At 39.4% G+C, this 18,805-nt stretch overlaps 1 protein-coding gene across 1 annotated transcript in view; it reads right to left on the bottom strand.

Annotated features, from left to right (window-relative positions):
• Positions 1-10,748: 10,748 nt before the first annotated feature.
• Positions 10,749-18,805, bottom strand: part of PEX13 (peroxisomal biogenesis factor 13) — a 36,578-nt gene continuing 28,521 nt past the window's right edge. Inside the window, exons 3-4 of the mRNA XM_003908691.5 lie at positions 16,676-16,801; positions 10,749-14,018 (exon numbers count right to left, since the gene is read on the bottom strand). Of these exons, the coding sequence (XP_003908740.1) occupies positions 13,720-14,018; positions 16,676-16,801 (425 nt within the window). The 3' untranslated portion in view covers positions 10,749-13,719. The remainder of the gene's footprint in view (positions 14,019-16,675; positions 16,802-18,805) is intronic.

The raw sequence follows: 18,805 nt of genomic DNA, 5'->3' as shown, positions 1-18,805 counted from the left end.
ACTGATTTACATTCCCACTAACAATGTGCAAGACTTCCCTTTTCTCCATACCCTCGCCAACACTTATCTTTTGTCTTTTTTATGGCCATTTTAACAGGTGTGAGGTAATGTCTCGTTGTGGCTTTAATTTGCATTTCCTTGATGATTAGTGATGTTGAGCATTTTTTCATATACCTGTTGCATGCCCCAGTACTTTTTAAGGACATGATCCCAAAGCCAAATGCATCACTTCCACTTACATCCATCCCATTGGCTAGAACTTAACTACAAATGAGGTGGCTAGAAAATTCAGACTCTGGCCGGGCATGGTGGTTCACACCTGTAATCCTAGCACTTTGGGAGGCCGAGGCGGGCGGATCACCAGAGGTCAGGAGTTCGAGACCAGCCTGACCAACATGGAGAAACCCCATCTCTAATGGTGACGCAGGCCTGTAATCCCAGCTACTTGGGAAGCTGAGGCACGAGAATCGCTTGAACCTGGGAGGCGGAGGTTGTGATGAGCTGAGATTGCGCCATTGCACTCTAGCCTGGACAACAAGAGCGAAACTCCATCTCAAAAAAAAAGAAAAGAAAAAGAAAATGTAGACTCTGAGCAGCTGTGTAGCTAAATAAAATGTGGGAGAGTTTCACTTTTAAATTATGGGAGTGAATACTGGTGGTCAATTAGCAGTCTCTACATAACAGCTTAATTTCAAGGATTATATGCTACCCAGATTTCTATTATTTACTTCATTAGAATACATTTTTTAAACATTTTAAATTACAGTGAAACGTGAAACTAAAAAGGAACCCCATTCATACCAAAAATATACACACGGATAAATGTTTATGAATAAAAGGCAATAAAAATAAATTCAAATGCCTTTGAGATTCCAGCTACTACCAAACATTACCTGAGAATGAGATTTAAAATTAAACATCTTTTTCTCCATGACAAGGCATAGGGTTGTACAAAATAACAAAATGTGGAAAAGTAGGAGGTATCAATAAACATTTTTTGTCTATTTCAAGGTCTGTAAGAAAGGTATGTGTTAGAGGCCATGTTCATGTTCCAAGTGTCTCCAATAGTTACGTTCCAGCATGGAGCTTTTAACTACCAAAAGTAGAGGCCCCTGTTTATAATATTCTCCTAAATTGAGATGCCAAGTGTTGAGACTACAAGTGCTACATGGTGTCATCCCTTATGTGTATATGTGTGTGGCAGTTCCATATCTAACACTGCAGAATCTTGACTGACTTTTTTCCCCAAGCCTATCAAGCTTCTACTGATTGCTTACTGTTGAACAGTATTTTTCCCCTTTGTCTCTCAGTACCTGTGCTAGAAACAGAGACTTTCCTATTCTTTTTGTTTGTTTGTTTTTGAGATGGAGTCTCGCTCTCTTGCCCAGGCTGGAGTGCAGTGATGTGATCTTGGCTAACTGCAAGCTCCGCCTCACAGGTTCACGCCATTCTCCTGCCTCAGCCTCCCGAGTAGCTGGGACTACCAGCGCGTGCCACCACACCTGGCAAATTTTTTTGTATTTTTAGTACAGATGGGGTTTCACCATGTTAGCCAAGATGGTCTCAATCTCCTGACCTTATGATCCACCTGCCTTGGCCTCCCAAAGAGACTTTCCTATTCTTCTCATAGGCTGCTATTCAAGAATATCCCTATTCCTAGACACTGTTCCACCTGATCCCCTTAGCAGGGCTTTAGTCTTTAAGATAGCTCCTGATTGAAAACTGCATCTTGCTAATATGGTTATTAAAAAGTGCTTACCACTTTTAACAAGAGTTTATATTGAACCTTTACTATATGGCAAGTGCTCTAAGTGCACAGTACACAGCATTGCTTACTCCTCTCAACAACTTAATGAAGAAGGTATCATTATTATCCCCATTTTACAGAAGAAGAAACTGAGATACATGGGTTAAATTCTCTAAGGAAACTATAGGCTGGGCAGGGTGGCTCACACCTGTAATTCCGGCACTTCAGGAGGCTGAAGTGGGTGGACTGCTTGAGCTCAGGAGTTTGAGACCAGCCTGGCAACATGACAAAACCCTATCTCTACAAAAAATACAAAAAAAATTAGCCAGATGTGGTGTGTGTCTGTAGTCCCAGTTACTTGGGAGATGGGAGGATGGCTTGAGCTCAGGAGGCAGAGGTTGCAGTGAACCACTGCATTCCAGCCTAGATGACACAGCCAGACCCCGTCTTAATTTAAGAAAAGAAAAAAACCTAGAAAGTGACAGAACTGGAATTCAAACAGGGGTCTCACCCCAAATGTAACAATGTGGTAAGAAGTGAAATATTCTGCCCCGGAAAATACTGTTAGAAAAGGGAAATAAAAAGACTCCTTAATTTGGTGTTCACAATAACCTTTATTAGTTTACCAGTCATCTTACTTAATCTTCTCATTTTCCAGTCCCAGAAATATATGAAAAATTCTGATCCATTTTGAACTTAATGAGTATTAACAAGTTTCAAATGGAAAATGTGTTTACCATTCATATTAAGAAACCCATTTTCATTGTTTTAAAAGTTTGTATATTTTCACACACAAATGGAAAAACACATTTAATCATTAAGACAATGGTTAAAGAGTGGGCTGGGCTTTTCCAATTAATCAGTTTAGTTGCCATGTATCATACATGAATGACCAATTTTCAAAGAATTTCAAATAAGAGTACCATAGACTACAAAAAATACATAAAATTACACTATTATAAATCTACCAGCTTTTGTCAGAAGATACTTAGGAATCTTCCTAAGTTTTAAAGCAGCAGTTTCCAAATGCCCATCTCAATTTAAGGCCCTATGAGGATCTGTGGCAAAATGAGAAAAATAAGATGAAATATACAGACTTGTTGAAATATACATGCTTGTCATTAAGTTTGCTAACATTTTTCTTCCTGAAATTATGGCTTTGCTATTTTCTAATGTCCTCCATTCCTTGCTCATATCCCATTAAGACATATTTCCCAGTTAATTTCAAACTGTGGATTAATTTGTATAAAGTAAATATTCTTAATAGTTAAAAAACCAAACATCTCAAAGAAACAAAGCCACTAGGTTTTATTGATTTCCTTTGTAATAACTGGCTATTAGAGTCTAAAATCTGGAGGAACTTCTACTTCTGGTGTGGTGGGCTATATGGGAAACTTCCTTGGTGAACAAGGATGACCCTGGCTGGGACACATTAAAGCACTGCTGGACTCACAGAAGTGGGGAGAGGGTACCCTAAATCAATCAAAACCAGTGATCTGGGAAACTGCAGGGAGAAGAAAAGGGGTATGGGTGCCCTGAGGGTGGATGCCTATAATGGCCTAGCTGTCAGGACATTGAGCATTGGGCCACTAAGTAGAGTGGGCAAAAGCTGTTCATGTTTCCCATCCTTAGAACCTTCAAGGGAGGACGGAAGTGGTTCCAGAATCGTGGTACTCCCACACTGCCCAGCAGAGGCAGAAGCAAGTCCTCTGTGGAGTTAATCCTAGATAGGTGTGCTCCAGTAGCCAGTACACCTTTCAAAATACACCAATTATGGATAACCCAATGTTTCTCAGAATTTGCTTAGGGCCTTGCCCAATGACCTCCCCAGAAAAGGCTCAGAAAAGGCCTCCCCAGTAAATTCTCAGAGGAATTGAAGCCAGTCTTATGACCTACTGCCTCTTTTCAGGTTATCATCACCTAGCACACCTCACCAAATAGTGGTAATATTGCCTTTTCTGTATACAGCTAGCTTTCTGCATGTTACCCTTTTTAATATTTGATAAAATAATTTCCTTAAAAATTATATCAAGTAAGAATACAAAGGTTCAATATCAGAAAACTCAATGTCATCTACCACATTACTAAAGGTGAGAAACTACAAAGCATCTAGACAAATGATTCTTTCTTTTATATTTTATTTTTTTTGAGAGAGGGTCTTGTTCTGTCATCCAGGCTGAAGTGCAGGGGCGCAATCATGTCTCACTGCATCCTCAACTTCCTGGGCTCAAGCAATCCTCCCTTCAGCCTTCCAAGTAGCTGGGACTACAGGCACGTGCCACACAGGCACGTGCCACCATGCCTGGTTAATTTTACTTTTTGTAGAGATGGGGTTTCACCATATTGCCCAGGTGGGTCTGGAACTCCTGAGCTGAAATTATCTGCCTGCCTTGGCCTCCCAAAGTTCTGGGATTACACGTGTGAGCCACTGTACCTGGCTCCGATAATGCAGATTTAAATTAGCTATAAAAGAGAAAAGCTTTCGGCCGGGCATGGTGACTCATGCTTGTAATCCCAGCACTTTGGGAGGCCAAGGTGGGCTGATCACAAGGTCAGGAGATCGAGACCATCCTGGCTAATACGGTGAAACTCCGTGTCTACTCCCAGCTACCCGGGAGGCTGAGGCAGGAGAATGGCGTGAACCCTGGAGGCGGAGCTTGTGGTGAGCCGAGATCGCGCCACTGCACTCCACTGGGCGACAGTGCGAGACTCATCTCAAAACAAAAAACAAAAAACAAAAAACAAAAAAAAAAAAAAGAGGAAAAAAAGAGAAAAAAATAGAAAAAAAAGGGAAAAGCTTTCAATAAAGACTACTATAAAACTCACAGCGAACATCATGAGTTAATAGAGCAACCTTAGAATCTAAAACAGAAATAAGATGAAAATGCCTGCTACCCCAGTTAGTGTCAAACATAGACTGACAACTTGGCCAAATCAACAAAACAGAAGTATAAGGACTGTGAGGGAAGGACATGCCAGGCGCAATGGCTCACACCTGTAATCTCAGCACTTTGGGAGGCTGAGGCAGGAAGATCACTTGAAGTCAGGAGTTCGAGGTCAGCCTGGCCAACATGGTGAAACCCCATCTCTACTAAAAAACTTAGCCAGACATGGTGGCACTCGCTTGTAGTCCCAGCTACTTGGGAGGCTGAAACAGGAGAATCGCTTGAACCCACCAGGCAGAGATTGCAGGGAGACGAGATCACGCCACTGCACCCCAGCCTGGGAGGCAGAGCAAGATTCTGTCTCAAAAAAATAAAAAAGGGCCAGGCGCTGTGGCTCACTCCTGTAATCTCAGCACTTTGGGAGACCAAGGCGGGCGGATCACGAGGTCAGGAGATCGAGACCATCCTGGCTAACACAGTGAAACCCCGTCTCTACTAAAAATACAAAAAATTAGCTGGGTGTGGCGGCAGGCGCCTGTAGTCCCAGCTACTCGGGAGGCTGAGGCAGGAGAATGGCGTGAACCCAGGAGGCAGAGCTTGCAGTGAGACGAGATCTTGCCACTGCACTCCAGCCTGGGTGACTGAGAGAGATTCTATCTCTAGAATAGAATAGAATAGAATAGAATAGAATAGAATAGAATAGAGTAGACTAGACTACACTAGACTAGACTAGAATAGAATAGAGTAGAATAGACGAGAATAGACTAGACTAGACTAGAATACAATAGAATACAATAGACTAGACTAGACTAGAATAGAATAGAATAGACTACAATAGAATAGACTAGACTAGACTAGAATAGACTAGACTAGACTAGAATAGAATACAATAGACTAGACTAGACTAGAATAGACCAGACTAGAATAGACTAGACTAGACTAGAATAGACTAGACTAGACTAGGACTAGACAAGAATAGACTAGACTAGACTAGAATAGGCTAGACTAGAATGGAATAGAATAGACTAGACTAGACTAGAATAGACTAGACTAGAATAGACTAGAATAGACTAGACTAGAATAGACTAGATTAGACTAGACTAGGATAGACTAGACTAGACTAGACTAGACTAGAATAGACTAGACTAGACTAGAATAGACTAGACTAGAATAGAATAGACTAGAATAGACTAGAGTAGAATAGACTAGAATAGACTAGAACAGAATAGACTAGAAGACTAGACTAGACTAGACTAGACTAGAATAGACTAGACTAGAATAGACTAGTATAGACTAGACTAGACTAGAATAGACTAGAATAGACTAGACTAGACTAGACTAGAATAGACTAGAAGAGACTAGACTAGACTAGACTAGAATAGTAAAATAAAAGACAATGTTGTACTGGGAAAGAAACTGACATATACCAACAAAACAGAGAGCCCCAGTTTCATGCTTACAGAACTTGGAATGTAATGAAATGAGATGATAGTGATTATGTAGTAGATGGTGCTAGAAAAACTGACTGCAATCCTACTTGGCATGCTCTGCAGACATTCACTCAGAAAACCCAAAATAATATAACTTGGCACCAAGGTCACTTAGGTTGGCAGAAAGATATAGCACAGTAAACAACTAGCATGTAAAGGAGGCATCCTCCTTAGGTAAACCTCGTGTGTGATAGGGAGCACTATCTTGTAAAAAACCCTCAAGGTAGTTCCAGGTCCCTACAACAAGGAACAAGCTTGGTTACCGGTTTCATATCTTACTCAGATAAATCAACATCTGTGCTTTGTCTTTTTACAGTTAAAACAAGCAAAAAAGGCTGCCTGGTAAAGAGTTTACTTTCCATATTTATCTTAACTTCGTAGGTTACCAAGGAAACAGTGCTGAACAGAAAGTAAACCCCAGATAATTTTTTCCCCATAGGAAGAGAAGGGGTTTTGTTAACCCCTTCCTTTTAATGACTAGATGGAGAAAAAGTTTAATTCATACCTCATACTATATCCAAAAATTAATTCCAATTAAATTTAAGACCTAAATGTAAATGGTAAAACTATAAAACCGATAGAACAAGACCTAAGGCTGGGCGCAGTGGCTCACGCCTGTAATCCCAGCACTTTGGGAGGCCAAGGTGGGCAGATCACCTGAGGTCAGGAGTTCGAGACCAGCCTGGCCAACATGGTGAAACCCTGTCTATACTAAAAATACAATAAAAATTAGCCGGGTGTGGTGGTGCATGCCTGTAGTCCTAGCTACACGGAAGGCTGAGGCAGGAGAATGGCTTGAACCCGGGAGGCGGAGGTTACAGTGAACCAAGATTGTGCCACTGCACTCCAGCCTGGGCAACAAGAGGGAAACTCCATCTCAAAAACAAAACAAAAGACATAAAAAACATAAACCATTGGGGGGATTTCTATTATATGAAAAACAACAAAGACAAGAATGAACAAATGGCAAGTTATTTCCAACATCTGAACTTGACAAGAAAATAGTATCTACATATAAATAATTTCTTGGCTGGGAGCAGTGGCTCATGCCTGTAATCCCACCACTTTGGGGGCAGAGAGGCAGGCAGATCTCTTGAGCTCACGAGTTCGAGACCAGCTTAGGCAATATGGAGAAACCCCATCTCTACAAAAAAATACAAAAATTAGCCAGGCGTGGTGGTACATGCCTTTAGTCCCAGCTACTTGGGATGCTGAGGTGGGAGGATGGTTTGAGCTCAGGAGGTGGAGGTTGCAGTGAGGTGAGATCACACCATTGCACTCCAGCCTGGGCAACAGGGCCAGACTTTGTCGCAAAAAAAAAAAAAAAAAAATGTGTGTATATACACACACACACACACACAGTTTATACCATACTGTAATCAGCAAGAAAGAAAAACTTAATAGAAAAGAGACAAATTATAAGTACAGACTATCCACAGAATGGAAAATCAGAATGACTAAAAGCATATACTTCATCAGTAATCAGATAATGCAGATTAAGAAAAAATAATATTTTATACACATCAGATTAGCAAAAATCAGAAAATATCAAGTGCTACTGAAAATGAAGAGAAAATGAAGCCCTCAGGTCTTGCTTGTGGAAAGGAAACTGGGATAACCATTCCTGAGAACGATCCAGCATGACTTAAATTAAATATGCATATTCCTCAAACTCTAGGACATATATAGCAAAGAAATGAAAGGGCAGGTTTCCTGAAAGGGCATTCTTCCTTCATAGGAAGACATGTACAAGCTTGCAGAAGTGGAAATAGCTGGGAAAAATATAAGTATCTGTGACTAGAGGAAAAGATAAGCTTTGGTATATGAACATAATAGAATAATATGCACCGGTCAAAAGCACATTTTAGGTCAGGCGTGGTGGCTCACGCTTGTAATCCCAGCACTTTGGGAGGCCAAGGCGGGCGGATCATGAGGTCAGCAGATTGAGACCATCCTGGCTAACACGGTGAAACCCTGTCTCTATAAAAATACAAAAAATTAGCCGGGTGTGGTGGCGCGCGCCTGTAGTCCCAGCTATTCGGGAGACTGAGGCAGGAGAATGGCATGAACATGGGAGGCGGAGCTTGCAGTGAGCCGAGATCGCACTACTGCACTCCTGTCTGGGTGATAAGAGTGAGACTCGGTCTCAAAAAATAAAAATACAAAAACTAGCTAGACATGGTGTCAAGCGCCTGTAATCCCAGCTACTCAGGAGGCTGAGGCAGGAGAATCGCTTAAACCTGGGAGGCAGAGGTTGCAGTGAGCCAGGATCGTGCCATTGCACTCCAGCCTGGGTGACGAGAGTGAAACTCGATCAAAAAATAGAACTATTCTTGTGTTCTGTTTTACCTTAAGAGTTTTTATTCATCTCCCTCCTGCAATTTCATACTGTACTCCCCCTAGTTAATATTTGTCCTTCCAAGTCATCTCTCATATTTTGGATATAGTTTCTTGAAAACCATATAATAGTATTTATATGTTTAAATTTTTAACATAAATGATATTGTGGCATAAATTGTATTCTTCTTTCATAAAATATTAGGTTTTTAAGACTTATCCACATTATTTATATAATGTGCTTTTTTGTTGTTGTCGTCGTTTTTTTGAGACAGAGTCTTGCTGTGTCACCCAGGCTGAGTGCCCGCCATCACGGCCGGCTAATTTTTTTAGTAGAGATGGGGTTTCACCATGTTAACCAGGATGGTCTCGATCTCCTGACCTCGTGATCCGCCCGCCTCAGCCTCCCAAAGTGCTGAGATTACAGGTGTGAGCCACCTTGCCCGGCCTAGTTTTTGTTTTTTTAGGAGAGATGGGGTTTCACCATGTTTGCCAGGCTGGTCTCAAACTTCTGACCTCAGGTGATCTGCCCACCTCAGCCTCCCAAAGTGCTGGGATTACAGGCGTGAGCCACCACAGCACCTCTCTCTCTCTCTCTCTCTCTATATATATATATATATATAACGCCAGGCTGGTCTTTTTTTTTTTTTGGAGATAGTCTGTGTTGCCCACGCTGGAGTGCAGTGGTGCAATGTCGGCTCCCGGGTTCAAGCAATTCTCCTGCCTCAGCCTCCCGAGTAGCTGGGACTAGAGGTGCGTACCACCATGCCAGGCTAATTTTTTGTATTTTTAGTGGAGACGGGGTTTCACCATGTTGCCCAGGCTAGTCTTGAACTCCTGAGCTCAGGTGATCTGCCCGCCTCAGCCTCCCAAAGTGCTAGGATTGCAGGTGTGAGCCACCACACCTGGCCCATAAAATTTTTTTTTTGGGACAAAATTTCACTCTTGTTGCCCAGGCTGGAGTGCAATGGCGCGATCTCCGCTCACTGCAACCTCCACTTCCTGGGTTCAAGTGATTCTCCTGCCTCAGCCTCCCAAGTAGCTGGGATTACAGGTGCATGCCACCACGCCCGGCTAAGTTTTATATTTTTAGTAGAGACGGGGTTTCATCATGTTAGTCAGGCTAGTCTCCAACTCCTGATCTCAGGTGATCCACCTGCCTCAGCCTCCCAAAGTGCTAGGATTACAGATATGAGGCACTGCACCCAGCCCCTGTATTTTTTAAAAAGGACTTGCAGGCCCGGTGCGGTGGCTCACACCTGTAATCCCAGCACTTTGGGAGGCTGAGGTGGGCAGATCTCAGATCTGCAGAGCTGAGACCTCACCACTGCACTCTATCCTGGGCGACAAGAGCAAAACCCGTCTCAGAAGAAAACTGAAATTAAAGTATATAAAAAAAGCACTTTTATGTGAGGCAGGTGTAGCAGTTATACCTATTGTTATAAATTAGGAAACTGAAAAACAAATAATAGGACTTAAATCTTACAGTAAGCAGTGATGTCTAAACTAGAATCTAGATTCCCCAAAATCTAGGTGTGAAGTCTTTTTATTTAACACACCTGTAGGTAATTCTATATAAATGTATTATTTGTCTTTTTTTTTTTTTCTTTTCAGTTGGAGTCTCGCTCTGTAGCAGACTGGAGTACAGTGGCGTGATCTCGGCTCACTGCAATCTCCACCTCCCAGGTTCAAGCAATTTTCCTGCCTCAGCCTCCCGAGTAGCTGGGACTACAGGCACCCACCACCATGCCTGGCTACTTTTTGTATTTTTAGTAGAGACAGGGTTTCATCATATTGGCCAGGCTGGACTCGAACTTCTGACCTTGTGATCCACCCACCTTGGCCTCCCAAAGTGCTGGGATTATAGGTGTGAGCTACCACGCCTGGCCTATTTTTCTTTAAATCACAAAGAAATAGAATAGACATGTTTGCAGTAGGTAACATATACAATCATGTTAAAAAGAGACTTCATATTAATTCTAATCCTGCAAAAGCATTAACAATTTATCTTAAAGAAAAAGTCAATCAAGTTTCACATATTTTTATTTCTCTGTAAAAGTAACTTCACAACCTACTAAAAATAAAAATTTAACTGCATTCAGTTTCTGTTCATTTTTCTATTAAAGAAAGCACAAGATAAAGGATAGCTGTGTTCAAGTAATGTGTAATTATGACACACAGATTGAATCAAGTACGTACATAAAATGTTAAAACATCAAAATGTATAGTTCTCTTACCATTTCCTTTCTGAACTCATAAAATATAATCAGAAAAATTAAAAGAAACATGTTTTATTATTGTAACATATTTTATTTAATTAAAAATGTTTTGGTGTGTTAGCAATTTCTGTAAAGTAGCACTCCTTAAATAAGTTCCTAAAAATAATATTGGAGCCTTGAACATTTATCTTAGCTAAAAAAATTATTCTAAAACTGTCATGATAAAAAAGGTTACAAAATTTCTCTTTATTCTAGTTCTCAATTCCTTCTCCAGAATTTTAATACAAAAGGAATTTTCAGACACAAATAGTCATCAGATAATGCATACTATAATTTAGCAGACTTAACCAAACAATAAACACCCTTACAAAAGTGCCACTGTTGTATCACTTTGTGCTATACTCTTCTCCCTATACATCTTTAATAGTGGTCACTTCTACTTTACTTCTAGCATTCAATTTAGACATCTCAACCCCAAATTTAATAATTTATCAAAAATTTGTTTTGAGAACAAAATTTCTACAAATTATCTAACAAATCAAAGCAGAACCTTTAATTGTAGAACACAAACGAAAAATAATACACAAGAAAACTTATCTCTTCAACTTCAAGGCTAATACCTGGGTGTTGGAAAATTGGCCAAAGATAAATACATTTTACTATAAAGTATTTATTTTTCTGCACTGGGTCAAGATTTCTATTTTAAAAGATATGTTACTTATGATACTGTCATTTCAAAAAAGGGCTTTCCAAGAAGCCTTTAGTAAAGTTCTTCTATGCTGGGTATGTACTTGGTTCCTGTATGTTTCAGTCTGAACTATTTGAGAATTACTTATTTGTTGAACATAGTCTATTAGAAAAAAAACACTAAACTGCCGGGCGTGGTGGCTCATGCCTATAATAATCCCAGCACTTTGGGAGGCTGAGGTGGGTGGATCACCAGGTCAGGAGATGGAGACCATCCTGGCTAACATGGTGAAACCCCGTCTCTACTAAAAATACAAAAAAAATTAGCCGGGCCTGGTGGCGGGTGCCTGTAGTCCCAGCTACTCGGGAGGCTGAGGCAGGAGAATAGTGTGAACCCGGGAGGCGGAGCTTGCAGTGAGCCGAGATTGCGCCACTGGACTCCACCCTGGGCGACAGAGCAAGACTCCGTCTCAAAAAAAAAAAAAAAGAAAAAGAAAAAGAAAAACATACTAAATCACAATTTTTATCAAACAGTTCAAAGTTTTCAACAATGTCTATAAATGTATTCTTATACACCTGTATTCCTGATAGTATTACTCTGTAGTACTTTCACAGCAAGTATATGAAGTTTCCTATTTTCTGGGGCAATATTCAGCGTACTGAAAGTTAACTGCATTTAAAATCATTATAAACCAAAAAACATGTCAAATAGCATATCGTATTATTTTGTTTTTGTTTTTGTTTTTGTTTTGTTTTGAGACACAGTCTTGCTCTATCCCCCACATTGGAGTGCAGTGGCGTGATCTCAGCTCCCTGCAACCTCTGCCTCCTGGGTTCAAGTGATTCTCCTGCCTCAGCCTCCTGAGTAGCTGGGACTACAGGTGCATGCCACTGCGCCCAGCTAACTTTTGTATTTTTAGTAGAGACAGGGTTTCACTGTGTTGGCCAGGCTGGTCTCAAATTCCTGACTGCAGATGATCCACCTGCCTTGGCCTCCCCAAGTGCTGAGATTACAGGCGTGAGGATTATCATATTCTAAATGGCAATTGAGCATTAAGACTATAAATAAGTCACAGCAGTAAAAATTAAACCTAAAAGAAAAATGTATCCAATGTGACACATTTTCAATATTTACAGAGCATCCTAAATATGGAATTTAAAAAAAATCACACAAGGTAGAAGCAAAAATCTATAAAAAGATTAAAAATTACTATTATAACTGATTGTATCATTAAGTGCAAACTCAAAATAACTCAAGTATTTGTTGTAGGAAAAGAAAGTATACCTTTCATATACTTCTGATTCACCCAGTATGAAAACTAGTCATATTTTAAAGAGATAAATAATTTTTTTTTTTTTGAGATGGGGTTTCTCTCTTGTTGCCCAGGCTGGAGTGTAATGGCGAGATCTCCGGCTCACTGTAACCTCTGCCTCTCGGGTTCAAGTGATTCTCCTACCTCAGCCTCCCGAGTAGCTGGGATTACAGGCATGTGCCACCACACCTGGCTAATTTTGTATTTTTAGTAAAGATGGGGTTTCTCCATGTTGGTCAGGGTGGTCTCGAACTCCCAACCTCAGGTGATCTGCCCACCTCAGCCTCCCAAAGTGCTGGGATTACAGGCATGAGCCACCATGCCCAGCTTAAAGAGATAAATAAATAAGTGATCCTTAGAAGAAATGGAACAGTTTGTAAGAAAGATAAATTTCAGACTTTTTGCTAGGAGGGAAAACGATTAGGGCTACATACTCTATCATTCTAGAACCATCTTCTTCAGAATGCTTCTGGGTGACCTTTTCAAGATAAATTTTTAAAAATACAGTAAAAGATAGTAGTGTCAGTTGTTTGTGGGTGAAAATATAAACCCAACACTGGATATAATACAGATCAGAAAATTTTATTGTTGAGATTACTTAAGGTTGTAAAAAAAAATTTACCTTTTGCCTGTTCTCATACTGATATGTTATCAGTCCATTTCTAAGGATTCCAAGTCAATTAATTTAGAACTTTTAAAAGTATTAATGATCCCTACTGTACCAAACTGTGCATGCTATAGTTCATCAATCTTACTCTTCCAATAAACCTAGAGATCTAAGTAAGATGAAAATGACAGCAGTCTCCATAATCTTAAAATCTAGGTGAAACAAATGTCCTTATGGTCCAATAATGTGTGTAATAAAATGTAACCAGGTCACCAGACCAACATACTAGTGTGTAACTTTAATTAAATTTCTAGCAGCAAAACACCTGAAATAGCCAATAACAAATGTTTTCATTGGATTGTACATTCATTTCTTTGTGAGAAATAATTTTAAAAAGTACTCTATTGTTCAACTGCAAGCAAACATGAAAGATATCAAAGATCTTGCTTTTCTCCATCTTTCCCAGTGGAATCAGGTGCAACTGGAACCTTATTAGTTTCAACAAAAACAGATTCAAAGGCAGCTTCCTGTTCATCCAAAGAATCAGCAACCGTGGCTCCTTTAGTTAGTGTTGGGTTGGTAAAAGATGGTTGCTGCTTGGAAATTTTACTTGATTCCACTGTTTTCCTACCTTTTCTTTTACCAAGAATTTTGACATAATTTGCAGGTATAAGTCCTGTTGTTTGGCCATCAAGACTAGCCAGAAGCCAACCACGCACTTTGGGTTGTTGTTCTGATGGGAAAAAAAAGACAGTCTTGTAATTACAATATACTTTGGAGGTCCAACAGAATATTAATGGTAAAGTATCATATTCAGGAAAATCTGTTATGCTTACATAGTAGATAACAAATAGTACATGCATATATCTTCAAAATCAAATGCTGAGTAGGCTTCACAGTTCTAGGGTCCATTCTTCTATTTTTATTTTATACTTACTAAATATTTCCTTCTACCTTGAAGAACATACAGTTTATATCAGTTGGTCCATTCATAGAGTAAGGAGATTTAGTTCTCTCAAAACTGAAAACAATGTCTTTCATATTTTAAATTGGAGTCTAAGAAATGAATATCTCATTCCTTCTCAACTGTGTAAGTTAGGAATAAGTATAGAAAAGATATACCTTTACGCACTCAGCTTTCTTAGCCTACTTTTGGCAAAAATATAAAATTCATTTCATGTGATTGTGATAAACAATCCTGAAGATAGTGAATATTAATTTCAATCCAAGATGGGCAAAAAACTGAAGACCTCTGTTATTTCTAGCCATATGATAAATAAAGGCAATATTCTAAGCTTAAAGTAAGGAAGATTATTTAATGTATTCAATTTTCTATGGTATTTTCCTATCTTATCTATATCTTTAAAAAGCTGCTTAACTGTTACAATTTTAGTTCAACATTATAATTTAGGCACAATATAAGACTTTTTAATGTTTAATGCTCTATAATAACAGAAAAAAACAAATTTACCATGTCTATGACTGATTTTGTTCCAAATGCCCAAACATACGTTTCTTGAGCAATGGAGGAAAGCCAAGAAGCAAGCTAGTGTTAAGAGGCACTATTCATTGAAGAATGAAATATAAAATTTTTCTGAAGTGTTATTAAGTAACTGAAAGAAACCACATGACCCCTAATGAAAATTATCTGTGTTGTTCCTGTCCCTAACAATAAATCTTTAAAAAATCACTCGTTTGAAACCCAAAATAGTAAATTGCTATTTTCCCTATAAGAAAAATACGAGTAGGCCAGGCGTGGTGGTACACATCTGTAATTCCAGCACTTTGGGAGGCCGAGGTGGGTGAATCACAAGGTCAGGAGTTCAAGACCAGCCTGACCAACATGGTGAAAGCCTGTCTCTACTAAAAATACAAAAACTAGCTGGGTGTGGTGGCATGTGCCTGTAGTCCCAGCTACTCAGGAGGCTGAGGCAGGAGAATTGCTTGAACCTGGGAGGCGGAGGTTGTAGTGAGCTGAGATGGTGCCACTGCACTCTAGCCCGGGCAACAGAGCGAGACTCTGTCTCAAAAAAAAAAAAAAAAAAGGGGGGGGGGGAAAGAAAAATATGAATAGAATACCTAAAAGTCTAGAGGTTTGTATTTTATTTTTTTCTTGAGACAAGGTTACGCTACATTGCCCAGGATGGAGTACAGTGGTGCTATTCCACAGGTGTGATTACAGTGTACTACAGCCTCAAACTCCTGGCCTCAAGTGATCCTCCTGCCTCAGCTTCTTGAGTAGGTGGGACTATAGGCACACACCACTGTACCTCGCTTAAGTCTAGGATTTTTGTAATAGGGATGAGGCAAAGATTTAGTAATCTCATCCCAAATTTTCAATTATTTACATAGTAATGATTTCAACTATTTGCATAGTAATGAACATTGAAGGTATTTCTTCCCTGCATAGAATGACCAAAGCCAAAAAAATGGTGAAGTTTCCATTAATAGATCCTTCCATGAAAAAACAGCCAGAGTTGTTAAAAGCACAAGGTCTCAAGTTAGACAAACCTAGATTCATAGTCCAGCTCTATTGCACCTTGGCTTTGTGACACTGGACAATTTACTTATTCTGAGTCTCAGTTTCTTCAAGTGTAAAACAAGGACAGGATAATAATTGTACCACTTCACAGTATTATTGTAAGGGTTAAATGAAATATGTAAAATACAGTACTTTGTATATAGTAAGTACTCAATAAATGATATGTTATTGTTATTAGTACCTTTATCAACAAAACATCACTTTTTGCAATAAACTTGAATCCCCACAAACACACATATTAAATAAAATCCATAAAAATTCTGATAATCATTACTCAGGAAAGGTGAAGGAAAAGGTCATTTTGCCTAGAGTCATTAAAAAGTATCAGTGACTTGGTCCAAAAATAAACCTGAGATGTGTATAAATTTCTTGCTGGGGTTCTATAATACTTCATGACAATATTTCCTAAAATAATCATGATGAAATTTCTGAGGTAAACACTATTGAAGTAATAAAGAAGCAACACCAGTCCCAGTAATCAAGGACTAACAGTAATGCTTAGATGATGCTAGATAATTTCTTTGCTTTATTAGATTTGTTATGTTTAGTTACTGACATCACATTTTTGTGTGGGGATTAACAGTTTGAAATTCAAGTATTTTGAGTTTAGAAAAGCCTATATAAATAAAGCCTTTCCTTATCTCAGTGAAATACTATTAGAATAGCTGCTGGGGCATTTCTTCCTGACTCCTCCAGATTTGGAAGCTCTAAATTGACATGAAAAAGAAGTTCTAGTAACTATCTCTAAGTTAACTAACAATGAACAAGATCATTTGTTGTAGTTTTTAATACTGCATTTATGAATATCAAAATTTACAGATAATTCCAACTTATTCATAATTTATTACCTTTGAGAGCTAAGTTTAGCATATCACCAGCCCGGAAAGAAATTTCTTCTTCAGATACGGCAGCAAAATCATATTCTGCTCTGGCGACTACATGGTCATCCTCACCACTTGCCCAGTTGATGCTGTCTATAAGCCAAATTAAAAGTAGGTTAATAAAATTTACAAAAGAAAAATGCAGATATTTCACAGCCTATGGTTTGCAAACTGTATAAATTTGCCAAGAGAAAAGTCCTCCCCTCCCAAGTAAAATCTATAATGAATACTATGTTAAATCAACAATAGATCCACTAGAGATACCTATTATGAACTTTTTCCTTTCTTTAAGCTCCACTCTCCAGCTCCCTTACCGTGAGGCAGGGGTTGGCAACTTTTTTCTGCAAAGGGTCAGAGAGTAAATATTTTAGACTTTGAAAGCCAAGAGGCAAAACAGGATGTTGTGCAATTCCTTATATAAAAAGAGGAAACAAAATTTCCATAAATTTATTGACAAGATTAAAAATACAATAACCATGTTCCTTTTTTGTAATATAGGTCTATTTGGAAGTTACTTAGAAGAATGAAATATTTTGGGGGAAGGATATTTCACTTAATTGGAATTCAATTATAAATATTCATTTGCTAATTCTAATTTGTAATAAAATTTGAGGTACTGCATTTTTGAAAATGCCTTTTCACACTGATAGGTAAGGTCAAATCCTAATATCAGTCTATGAGTATGTGGTTTTAATTGAGCATATTTATTAGTTGGGAGAGTAACAGGCCAGAATATAATTCTGTTAAATTCTTCTCTTGATATTTGCCTTTTACCATGTTATTACATTGCAGATTAATCACTTCCAAATGAAGATTAAGTGAAAATTCCTCAATCGCATAGTTAAATGGATTTTGCAATATGGAAATTTCCTTTATGCTTGCATGGAGGTAAAAAAAATGCTCTGGCATTGTATTAGCTTAAGCTTGGAAAATGTATCTGCTGCCAACTTGCATGGGAATGGAGATACTGCTTGTGTTAACTTCTGATGGTCTGAGAGGTATATAAAGCAGTGTGACATTACTTGTGAGTCAAACTATACTAGGTGTCGTCAAAACTTTACTCCAGTGTAAGTTTTGCATATAAGCACTGTTCTGCTTTGTGGTTTCAATTTGAATTACTTAAGAATATAGGCCAGGCACAGTGGTTCATGCCTGTAATCTCAACACTTTGGGAGGCCGAGGCGGGTGGATCACCTGAAGTCAGGAGTTTGAGACCAACCTGACCAACATGGAGAAACCCTGTCTCTACTAAAAATACAAAATTAGCCGGGCATGGTGGCACATGCCTGTAATCCCAGCTACTCAGGAGGCTGAGGCAGGAGAATCGCTTGAACCCGGGAGGCGGAGGTTGTGGTGAGCCGAGAGCGCGCCATTGCACTCCAGCCTGGGCAACAAGAGCGAAACCCTGTCTCAAACAAAAAGAATATAAACAAGTTAGCTAGGCATGGTGGCTCATGCCTGTAATTCCAGTACTTTGAGAGGCTGAGATAGGGAATTGCATGAGTCCAGGAGTTCAAGACCAACTTGGGCAACATAGGGAAACCTTGTTTCTACAAAAAAGTAAACAAAATTAGCCAGATGTGGTGGCACGACCCTATAGTCTCAGCCTGACTCGCCTGAACCTGGGAGGCAGAGGTTGCAGTGAGCTGAGACTGCACTACTGCACTCCAGCCTGGGCAACTGAGCGAGGCCCTGTCTCAAAAAGAAAACAACAACAAAGAATATAACTAAGTCTGGGCTGGACATGGTGGTTCATGCCTGTAATCTCATTCAGCACTTTGGGAGGCTGAGGCAGGATTGCTTGAGGCCAGGAGTTCAAGACCAGCCTGAGCAACACAGTGGGATCTCGTCTCCACAATAAATAAATAAATTAGCCAGGTGTGGTGGTGTGTACTACTAGTACTAGCTACTTGGGAAGCTAAGGTGGGAGAATCATGTGAGCCCAAGAGTATGAGGTTGCAGTGAGCTATGATTACGCTACTGCACTCCAGCCTGGCTGACAAAGTAAAACCCTGTCTCCAAAAAGAACTCAGAATTTAACTAAGTCTGCAGTAAAAGGTGATTTCCAAAGCTGAATGGGTTTAATAACAATAGCTG

The sequence above is a fragment of the Papio anubis genome, chromosome 14, assembly GCF_008728515.1.
Source record: "Papio anubis isolate 15944 chromosome 14, Panubis1.0, whole genome shotgun sequence".
Taxonomy (NCBI): domain Eukaryota; kingdom Metazoa; phylum Chordata; class Mammalia; order Primates; family Cercopithecidae; genus Papio; species Papio anubis.
Note: the sequence above shows the minus strand (reverse complement) of the source record. Positions and strands in the feature narration are given on the sequence as shown.